This window comes from Heptranchias perlo, unplaced genomic scaffold, assembly GCF_035084215.1.
Source record: "Heptranchias perlo isolate sHepPer1 unplaced genomic scaffold, sHepPer1.hap1 HAP1_SCAFFOLD_482, whole genome shotgun sequence".
Lineage (NCBI taxonomy): Eukaryota > Metazoa > Chordata > Chondrichthyes > Hexanchiformes > Hexanchidae > Heptranchias > Heptranchias perlo.
The window spans coordinates 163695-175296 of record NW_027139497.1 but is presented as its reverse complement, the minus strand read 5'-3'; the positions used below and the strand labels follow the sequence as shown (position 1 = coordinate 175296).

Sequence of the window (11602 nt, the reverse complement as noted above, 5' to 3'; positions counted from 1 at the left end):
ACCTCCCGTCTCCCCCTCACCCCACCTCCCGTCTCCCCCTCATCCCCTCTCCACCTCCCGTCTCCCCCTCATCCCCTCTCCACCTCCCGTCTCCCCCTCATCCCCTCTCCACCTCCCGTCTCCCCCTCATCTCCTCTCCACCTCCCGTCTCCCCCTCATCCCCTCTCCACCTCCCGTCTCCCCCTCATCCCCTCTCCACCTGCCGTCTCTCCCGCACCCCCTCTCCATCTCCCCTTCACCCCCTCTCCATCTCCCCCTCACCATCTCCCCCTTCACCCCCTCTCCATCTCCCCTTCACCCCCTCTCCATCTCCCCCTCACCCCCTCTCCATCTCCCCCTCACCCCCTCTCCATCTCCCCTCACCCCCTCTCCATCTCCCCCTCACCCCCTCTCCATCTCCCCCTCACCCCCTCTCCATCTCCCCCTCACCCCCTCTCCATCTCCCCCTCACCCCCTCTCCATCTCCCCCTCACCCCCTCTCCATCTCCCCCTCACCCCCTCTCCATCTCCCCCTCACCCCCTCTCCATCTCCCCCTCACCCCCTCTCCATCTCCCCCTCACCCCCTCTCCATCTCCCCCTCACCCCCTCTCCATCTCCCCCTCACCCCCTCTCCATCTCCCCCTCATCCCCTCTCCACCTCCCGTCTCCCCCTCCACCTCGCGCTCCCCCTCACCCCCTCCCGTCTCCCCCTCATCCCCTCTCCACCTCCCGTCTCTCCCGCACCCCCACTCCATCTCCCCTTCTCCATCTCCCCTTCACCCCCTCTCCATCTCCCCTTCACCCCCTCTCCATCTCCCCTTCACCCCCTCTCCATCTCCCCCTCACCCCCTCTCCATCTCCCCCTCACCCCCTCTCCACCACCCTCCAACTCTCTCCTCCCCCCTCCGCCCCTCTCTCTCTTCCACCTCCCCCCTCCCCGCAGGGGCGCGGGTTCCAAGGGCCGCCGGCTGCAATCTGCGACCTCGCCCCCGGGGCCGACCGTCCTTGACATTGCCGGCCCCAGAGAGTGAATGTTGGGCCAGGATGGTCGACCGTGGGGTGCGTCGCAGTGAAGCCCAATCCTAGCTCTTACCCGGACATCGGCTCGATCTTTTCCGAGGGGAGGCGCTGGACATTGGTCGGGAGCGAGAGCCCCCCGCCCCCCCTCACCAACCCCCCCACCATCCCAATCCAGGGGCTCCGAAGCAAATAGTAACAGCCGAAGCTAACTCGGCAGAGAGTGGTGCTGGAAGCTGTTGCTCCTGTGTTTGGGGCTCAGTGCAACACCGGGCGGGGCATTTACCCACTGAGCTCTGGAAGGTTGTAGGGCTGGAGGAGGAAACACAGATAGGGAGGGGACCGAGGCCATGGTGAGATTTGAACAGGAGGAGAAACAGTGATGGCAATTAATCCAGACTTAATGTCAGCGGAGACCTCTGGGTTATTGGAGTCTCTGCACCTACAGAGGCACCATTCCTGGTTCTAACGCTGCCTGCTAGGCTCTGGGCACGGGACTTCCGCAGCCAGCCTCTCTTGCTCACCCTCTTCCTCGCTCCCTCTTGCTTTCTCCCCGTGCGCAGGTGCCGTACGATGGAGGAGAGGTTAAGGGCCCAGGAGCAGGAGGCAGAGGGACAGAAGAAGCAATACAGTGTGACGGTCGACCAGCTACGGATAGCGGTGCACAGCTTCGAGTCCGCACTCAAAACCGAGCGGCAGAACGCCTCTGAGGACAAGTGAGTATAGAAAGCCTGCAGACCCCAGAGTATAAACCCCTCGATTATATCCCAGCCTGTAACTCATTCCCGGGTATCTGTTATTCTATATATAAACCCCCCCGAACCCCTCGATTAGATTCCAGTCTGTAACTCACTCCCGGGTATCTGTTATTCTATATATAAATCCCCCGAACCCCTCGATTAGATTCCAGCCTGTAACTCACTCCCGGGTATCTGTTAATCTATATATAAACCCCACGAACCCCTCGATTAGATTCCAGTCTGTAACTCACTCCCGGGTATCTGTTATTCTATATATAAACCCCCCGAACCCCTCGATTAGATTCCAGCCTGTAACTCACTCCCGGGTATCTGTTAGTCTATATATAAACCACCCGAACCCCTCGATTAGATTCCAGTCTGTACCTCACTCCCGGGTATCTGTTATTCTATATATAAACCCCCGAACCCCTCGATTAGATTCCAGCCTGTAACTCACTCCCGGGTATCTGTTAGTCTATATATAAACCCCCCGAACCCCTCGATTAGATTCCAGTCTGTAACTCACTCCCGGGTATCTGTTATTCTATATATAAACCCCCCGAACCCCTCGATTAGATTTCAGTCTACAACTCACTCCCGGGTATCTGTTATTCTATATATAAACCCCCCCAAACCCCTCGATTATATCCCAGTCCACAACTCGCTCCCGGGTATCTGTTATTCTATATATAAACCCCCCGAACCCCTCGATTAGATTCCAGCCTGTAACTCACTCCTGGGTATCTGTTATTCTATATATAAACCCCCGAACCCCTCGATTAGATTCCAGTCTACAACTCACTCCCGGGTATCTGTTATTCTATATATAAACCCCCCCGAACCCCTCGATTATATCCCAGTCTACAACTCACTCCCGGGTATCTGTTATTCTATATATAAACCCCCCCGAACCCCTCGATTAGATTCTAGCCTGTAACTGACTCCCGGTATCTGTTATTCTATATATAAACCCCCCGAACCCCTCGATTAGATTCCAGCCTGTAACTCACTCCCGGTATCTGTTATTCTATATATAAACCCCCCGAACCCCTCGATTAGATTCCAGCCTGTAACTCACTCCCGGGTATCTGTTATTCTATATATAAACCCCCCCGAACCCCTCGATTAGATTCCAGCCTGTAACTCACTCCCGGGTATCTGTTATTCTATATATAAACCGCCCGAACCCCTCGATTAGATTCCAGCCTGTAACTCACTCCCGGGTATCTGTTATTCTATATCTAAACCCCCCGAACCCCTCGATTAGATTCCAGTCTGTAACTCACTCCCGTGTATCTGTTATTCTATATATAAACCCCCCGAACCCCTCGATTAGATTTCAGTCTACAACTCACTCCCGGGTATCTGTTATTCTATATATAAACCCCCCCAAACCCCTCGATTATATCCCAGTCCACAACTCGCTCCCGGGTATCTGTTATTCTATATATAAACCCCCCGAACCCCTCGATTAGATTCCAGCCTGTAACTCACTCCCGGGTATCTGTTATTCTATATATAAACCCCCCGAACCCCTCGATTAGATTCCAGTCTGTAACTCACTCCCGGGTATCTGTTATTCTATATATAAACCCCCCGAACCCCTCGATTAGATTCCAGTCTACAACTCACTCCCGGGTATCTGTTATTCTATATATAAACCCCCCCCGAACCCCTCGATTATATCCCAGTCCACAACTCGCTCCCGGGTATCTGTTATTCTATATATAAAACCCCCGAACCCCTCGATTAGATTTCAGCCTGTAACTCACTCCTGGGTATCTGTTATTCTATATATAAACCCCCCCGAACCCCTCGATTATATCCCAGTCTATAACTCACTCCCGGGTATCTGTTATTCTATATATAAACCCCCCCCCCGAACCCCTCGATTAGATTCCAGCCTGTAACTCACTCCCGGGTATCTGTTATTCTATATATAAACCCCCCGAACCCCTCGATTAGATTCCAGCCTGTAACTCACTCCCGGTATCTGTTATTCTATATATAAACCCCCCGAACCCCTCGATTAGATTCCAGTCTGTAACTCACTCCCGGGTATCTGTTATTCTATCTATAAACCCCCCGAACCCCTCGATTAGATTCCAGCCTGTAACTCACTCCCGGTATCTGTTATTCTATATATAAACCCCCCCGAACCCCTCGATTAGATTCCAGTCTGTAACTCACTCCCGGGTATCTGTTATTCTATATATAAACCCCCCCGAACCCCTCGATTAGATTCCAGCCTGTAACTCACTCCCGGGTATCTGTTATTCTATATATAAACCCCCCGAACCCCTCGATTAGATTCCAGTCTGTAACTCACTCCCGGGTATCTGTTATTCTATATATAAACCCCCCGAACCCCTCGATTAGATTCCAGTCTGTAACTCACTCCCGGTATCTGTTATTCTATATATAAACCCCCCCGAACCCCTCGATTAGATTCCAGTCTGTAACTCACTCCCGGGTATCTGTTATTCTATATATAAACCCCCCCGAACCCCTCGATTAGATTCCAGTCTGTAACTCACTCCCGGGTATCTGTTAATCTGTGTGTGGTATTTTGTATGTGGAAATATGAAGTGTTGGAGACGGATTACTGTTCTCTCTCTCTCTCTCTTGCTCTGGTCCGCAGGCGGAAGCTGGCACAATTACAGGCAGCCTATCATCAGCTCTTTGTCGATTATGATCTCCTGATGAAGAGTCTGGATGATAAGAAGAATGGAGTGAGTGTGAAGGAAGCAGCTTCACGTTTATACACAGCAGACTCGTCCCCTCTTTCCCTCGCTCTGAAGCGCGGGGACCGTTGTGTCGCCAGATGTGGCGGGCCATTATGCGCACAGCAAGATCCCAGAAACTGCAGTGACCTGGCCAGTTTTTGGTTGAGGGAGGAATTCTGGCCCCAGGACTGACCGGGAGATACTCTCCCTGCTATTCCAATCGGGATCGCGTGGAATCAGGCCGGCAAACTGGCCACTACACCTCAGGAAGGTTATATCGGCCGTGGAGTGGGTGCAGTGCAGATTCACCAGAATGATACCGGGGCTAAAAGGGTTAAATTCCGAGGACAGGTTGCACAGACCGGGCTTGTATTCCCTCGAGTGTAGAAGATTAAGGGGTGATCTAATCGAGGGGTTTAAGATGATTAAAGGATTCGATAGGGTCGATGGAGAGAAACTATTTCCTCTGGTGGGGGGAGTCCAGAACAAGGGGGGCAGAACCTTAAAATTAGAGCCAGGCCGTTCAGGGGTGATGTCGGGAAGCATTTCTTCACACAAAGGGGAGTGGGAATCTGGAACTCTCTCCCCCAAAAAGGCTGTGGATGCTGGGGGTCAATTGGAGCTTTCAAAACTGAGATCGATAGATTTTTGTTGGGTCAGGGTATCGAGTGATATGGAGCAAAGGCGGGTAAATGGAGTTAAGGTAAAGATCAGCCATGATCCAATTGAATGGCGGAAGAGGCTCGAGGGGCTGAATGGCCTCCTCCTGCTCCTAATGTAACAGGCTCGAGGGGCTGAATGGCCTCCTCCTGCTCCTAATGCTTGGCGTATCGTCTTATCCGAAGGATGGCCCCTCTGACAGTGCAGCACTCTCTCTGTACTGCGCCGGGGAGTGTTGGCCCCGATATGCAGGGGTCCAAAACACAAGTGCCTTGACTCGGAGGTGCAAGTTATACTGACTGAGCCAAGCAGCCCAAAGTGTGGCCAAGTAGGTGCGGGTGTGTTCGGACATTGTTGCTGGTGTTGTAACGAGCAGGGAGACTGCTTGGCACTGTGACCCCCTCCCTCCCCACCAATAACGACAATTGCGTCCTCTGTGTGTATTTTCTCTGGGCAGGGACAGGTGGAGGAGGTCCTGCAGCAGCTGAGAGAGGCTGAGGACGCCTTAGTGATGAAACAGGAGCTGATCGACAAGCTGAAGGAAAATACGGAGAGGTTGAAGGCGGAGCTCGAGACCATCCCGGTCCTCAACGCGCAGGTACGTGAGGCCGGGTCGGAGACGCTGCGGGTCGGGGACCCTTCCGGTAGCCGCATATAGATTTTAAATTCATATAGTTTCCCCCTCCATCCTCTCCCGGAGACACCGACTCTCGCTAGTGCACGATTCTACTGGTGCCTCACTCCGGTAACTCCCCCATTATTCACGTGCGAGCCAGAAACGGTGTCAGCGTGGAGGGGGGGGCCTCACAGCCAAGCCCGGTTTTGGTAGAGTAAATAAGGAGAAACCGTTTCCAGTGGCAGGAGGGTCGGTAACCAGAGGACACAGGTTTAAGGCGATTGGTGAAAGAACCAGAGGGGGGGGGATGAGGAGAATGTTTTTTTACGCAGCGAGTTGTTCTGATCTGGAATTCGCTGCCTGAAAGGGCGGTGGAAGCAGATTCAATCATAACTTTCAAAACGGAATTGGAAAAAAGGGGAAAAATTTGCAGGGCTACGGGGAAATATTTTGTGCGTCTTTGCTTCTCCGCGAGATTCCGTGTGACGTGCCGGCCCGTTGCGGCAGGTCGAAGGTGGCGGGCACTTTTGTTTTTTTTTGAAAAAAAAACCCAAAACAAGATGATTGCGTTTTGCAGGCGGAGGTTTTCAAGGCTGACTTTCTGGCCGAGCGGTCAGCCCGGGAGAAGCTGCACGAGCAGAAGGAGCTGCAGCATGAACGGCTGCTGGCATTGCAGCTGGAGTACGACAAGCTGCGGAGTGAGCACGAGGAGGCCACACGGTACGAGAGCTTTATCAAAATCCCAAATCCCCAACGTAGTAATACAGTGAAACCTGTACGTTGCGGACACCTTGGGGGGGCTGTCTGTTTTTGTTTGCGGGTGTCCTTATTTTCAAAATGGCCATTGTATGTCCACGATGGAGGTCGTTAAAATCATGAACGGGTTCGATAGGGTCAACGTAGAGATGTTTCCGCTTGTGGGGGGGGGAAGAGTCCCAAAAATAGGGGCCATAAATATAAGAGAGTCAGTAATAAATCCAATCGGGAATTCAGGAGAAACTTCCTTACCCAGAGAGTGGTGAGAATGTGGAACTCGCTCCCACAGGGAGCGGTGGACAAATGGGGGGCTCTAGGGGCGGAAGAGGAGCTAAATACGATTAAAATCACTAAGGAATTGGTACTCAGTAAATTAATGGGACTCAAGGCGGATAAATCCCCTGGACCTGATGGCTTACATCCCAGGGTCTTGAGGGAAGTGGCAGTAGGGATTGTGGATGCTTTGGTAATAATTTTCCAAAATTCTCTGGACTCGGCAAAGGTCCCGGCAGATTGGAAAACTGCTAATGTAACACCCTTATTTAAAAAGGGTAGTTGGCAGAAGGCTGGAAATTAGAGACCAGTTAGCCTAACATCTGTGGTGGGTAAAATTTTGGAATCTATTATTAAGGAGACAGTAGCGGAACATTTGGATAAACACAATTTAATAGGACAAAGTCAGCATGGCTTTACGAAGGGGAAGTCATGTCTGACAAATTTGCTTGAGTTCTTTGAGGATATAACGTACAGGGTGGATAAAGGGGAACCAGTGGACGTAGTGTATTTAGACTTCCAGAAGGCATTCGACAAGGTGCCACATAAAAGATTATTGCTCAAGATAAAGAATCACTGGATTGGGGGTAATATTCTGGCATGGGTGGAGGATTGGTTATCTAACAGGAAGCAGAGAGTTGGGATAAATGGTTCATTCTCGGACTGGCAACCAGTAGCCAGTGGTGTTCCGCAGGGGTCGGTGCTGGGTCCCCAACTCTTTACAATCTATATTAACGATTTGGAGGAGGGGACCGAGTGTAACGTATCAAAGTTTGCAGATGATACAAAGATGGGAGGGAAAGTAGAGAGTGAGGAGGACATAAAAAACCTACAAGGGGATATAGACAGGCTGGGTGAGTGGGTGGAGATTTGGCAGATGCAATACAATATTGGAAAATGTGAGGTTATGCACTTTGGCAGGAAAAATCAGAGAGCAAGTTATTATCTTAATGGCAAGAAACTGGAAAGTACTGCAGTACAAAGGGATTTGGGGGTCCTAGTGCAAGAAAATCAAAAAGTTAGTATGCAGGTGCAGCAGGTGATCAAGAAGGCCAATGGAACGTTGGCTTTTATTGCTAGGGGGACAGAATATAAAAACAGGGAGGTATTGCTGCAGTTATATAAGGTATTGGTGAGACCGCACCTGGAATACTGCATACAGTTTTGGTCTCCATACTTAAGAAAAGACATACTTGCTCTCGAGGCAGTACAAAGAAGGTTCACTCGGTTAATCCCGGGGATGAGGGGGCGGACATATGAGGAGAGGTTGAGTAGATTGGGACTCTACTCATTGGAGTTCAGAAGAATGAGAGGCGATCTTATTGAAACATATAAGATTGTGAAGGGTCTTGATCGGGTGGATGCGGTAAGGATGTTCCCAAGGATGGGTGAAACTAGAACTAGGGGGCATAATCTTAGAATAAGGGGCTGCTCTTTCAAAACTGAGATGAGGAGAAACTTCTTCACTCAGAGGGTAGTAGCTCTGTGGAATTTGCTGCCCCAGGAAGCTGTGGAAGTTACATCATTAAATAAATTTAAAACAGAAATCGACAGTTTCCTCAAAGTAAAGGGAATTAGGGGTCACGGGGAGCAGGCAGGAAATTGGACATGAATTTAGATTTGAGGTTAGGATCAGATCAGCCATGATCTTATTGAATGGCGGAGCAGGCTCGAGGGGCCGATTGGCCTACTCCTGCTCCTATTTCTTATGTTCTTAACTGTCGGGTCTGTAGTCTCTGCTCATCGCGCACACTTTTGACGGTATGCCTTGCTAGCGAACAATCTGTTTTTTTTTGCTGTTTAAGGGCTCATATCGAGGAACTGCAACGTCGGCACAGTGACAGTCTACGAGCACCAATACCCGGCCAAGGTGAGTGCGCCCTCTACATCGCGACCCAATCCCTTGATGAGCGGAGGGATAAGGGATGAATTTGCATCTCTGGTTCCTGTTACTTGGTTACAGCTTTGCAATCCCCCCCACCCCCGTACGGTGCTAAGTCACACAAAGCAGAAGGACACAGGTTCCATCTCTGGTCCAGGCCGATCTCAGCTGAGGGAGTGAATCACACAAGGATCCTGCTCCTGATCACTAGCTCCTACTGAAAGGTGCTGGCGGCTGTCTGGTTAAGGACTGGGCTCGGCTGTGATGACCCCCATAGTCAAACGTCCCCTTGACACGCAGGCGAAGAGTGGCCAGTACCCGTAGAACCCGCACGCCTGCAGGAGTCTGCGCCTTCAGGTGTAGGTGCGGGGGGGGGGGGAGGAAAATTTTGCAATGCTGAGGGAGCGCTGCACTGTCGGAGGGGCAGCACTGAGGGAGCGCTGCACTGTCGGAGGGGCAGCACTGAGGGAGCGCTGCACTGTCGGAGGGGCAGCACTGAGGGAGCGCTGCACTGTCGGAGGGGCAGCACTGAGGGAGCGCCGCACTGTCGGAGGGTCAGTACTGAGGGAGCGCCGCACTGTCGGAGGGTCAGTACTGAGGGAGCGCTGCACTGTCGGAGGGTCAGTACTGAGGGAGCGCTGCACTGTCGGAGGGGCAGCACTGAGGGAGCGCTGCACTGTCGGAGGGGCAGCACTGAGGGAGCGCTGCACTGTCGGAGGGGCAGCACTGAGGGAGCGCTGCACTGTCGGAGGGGCAGTACTGAGGGAGCGCTGCACTGTCGGAGGGGCAGCACTGAGGGAGCGCTGCACTGTCGGAGGGGCAGTACTGAGGGAGTGCTGCACTGTCGGAGGGGCAGTACTGAGGGAGCGCTGCACTGTCGGAGGGGCAGCACTGAGGGAGCGCTGCACTGTCGGAGGGACCGCCTTTCGAATGAGATGTTAAACCGAGGCCCCGTCTGCTCTCTTGGGTGGACGTAAAAGATCCCACGGCCACCATTGGAAGAAGAGCAGGGGGGGGGGGGGGGGGGGGGGAGTTCTCCTCAGCGTCCTGGGGCCAATATTTATCCCTCAACCAAACATCACTGAAAACAGATCACATTGCTGTTTGTGGGATCTTGCTGTGTGCAAATTGGCTGCGGTGTTTCCTACATTACAACAGTGGCCACACTTATATATAAAAACAGTACATTGGCTGTGAAGTGCTTTGTGGTGTCTTGAGGTGGTGAAAGGCACTTTATAAATGAGACTTCTCTCTTTATCTTTGCCCTCCCCTACTTCCTCCAGGTAATTATTTCCAGAGCGGAAGCACTATCCCGTTCAACGCTCCCGCTGACCCCTCTCGCCGACGAAGCCTCCCCGACGAGCAACCAGACTTCCGCTGCCCCAAGTGTCAGTACTTGGCGCCTGACATGGACACGCTGCAGATTCACGTCATGGACTGCATCCAGTGAAGGGGCTTGAGGCACCAATCTCCCCCAACCCGGAGAGAGCGAGCGCTGAACAAGTGCTGCATTTTAAGTTTCGTTACCAAATGTTTTTTTTTAAAAAAGAGTGAGAAATGGAAGGATGCAAGGCTTCAGGATCGAAGGCATGGTCCCTCCTCTGTTACATTAAGCAACAATATCGCAGCATTTGCGGGGGCGGGGAGGGAAAAAGGGAGAATACCTCGGGTGGCAACTCACCCCCTCTCTGCCCCCTTGACGTGACAATGGCACAGCTCCGTCGACAAAGAAAACACCTCTCTTCCTTCTTCTAGGCTGCCCGTGTCTTGATTCCGAACTGAAACGTCTTCCTTTTTAATTTCTGCTTTCGTTGTACTATCCCAACTAATCATCATCATCACCCCCACCCCGCACCGGCTCTCGCTGGGGTTTGAGTCCCAGGGGTGCTGGCTGGCTTTCCGGTATCTCACCCCGAGTACCCGTTCTTCACGATCCCATCACCCGGGCCGGGGGGGAAATCGCTGGTACAGCCCCGCGTCCCGTCGCCCTGGGGGGGGGGGGGGGCGGAACCGCGGGCACAGCCCCCCGTTGCCCTGTGGGGGGGGAACCGCGGGCACAGCCCCCCGTCCCGTCGCCCTGGGGGGGGGGGGGGGGAACCGCGGGCACAGCCCCCCGTCCCGTCACCCTGTGGTGCAGCATTCCCAACAGTGACCCCTGAGAAACTGAATAAAAGAGGCTGTAGGGAGTGTTCCAGAACGCAGCATCCAATCTGATTCGTGAAGGGTCAGCTGGTTTTATAAAGACCTGGTCTTGTGACAGCCTCTCTCAGGAGGGTGCGCGTGCCCTTAAAGAACAGATGCTGTTTAAGTGCTTGGGTACAGGGAGGTGGCATTGTGTGAAGCAGACAGCATCCCACATTAGCTGTGGGGATACCACAGCACCGGCCTCCTCAGTCTGTGCTGAAAAGGGTCTCGGTGAAAGGGGCGCAGTGCTTTGGATGATTCCTCCCTCACCCAGGGAACTGACGCCAGCCGTAGCATCCCCAATTGGGATCAGTTCACCCAGCACCCACCGAGGATCCAAACTGGGTTATTCTGAGCTGTGAGATTCAGCCGGGCTATCGGGGTGGGGGTGGGGATACTAATGTCCATTACTGTAACACACTGTGAAACCCAGGCTCCCTTGTCCTCACACTGTCCCCTACGATGCAATCGTCCCTTCGGTCGATGAATAGTTTCTGTTCAACAACTGAAACGTGAATCGCTCTGCAATTCTAGTACTGATTTATCCAAACCAGCAATAGAACTACTGAACATATATTCTTTTAATAAATTGATCTGAAGTATCTCTGTGCTTGTACATAGATCTGTACACTGACTGGTGTCTCTCAGTCCCTCTCTCTCAGGGAGATATCTGTACACTGACTGGGGTCTCAGTCCCCTCTCTCTCAGGGAGATATCTGTACACTGACTGGGGTCTCTCAGTCCCCTCTCTCAGGGAGATATCTGTAC

At 52.6% G+C, this 11602-nt stretch overlaps 1 protein-coding gene across 1 annotated transcript; it reads left to right on the top strand.

Moving 5' to 3' along the window:
- The first annotated feature begins 1555 nt into the window (after positions 1 to 1555).
- On the top strand, positions 1556 to 11436 carry LOC137313780 (NF-kappa-B essential modulator-like). The gene is made up of 6 exons (XM_067979573.1): positions 1556 to 1713; positions 4379 to 4469; positions 5581 to 5721; positions 6317 to 6459; positions 8574 to 8638; positions 9934 to 11436. Exons 1-6 carry the CDS (start codon positions 1571 to 1573, stop codon positions 10098 to 10100), a joined length of 750 nt encoding a protein of 249 aa, XP_067835674.1. The 5' UTR covers positions 1556 to 1570; the 3' UTR covers positions 10101 to 11436.
- Positions 11437 to 11602: the final 166 nt, after the last annotated feature.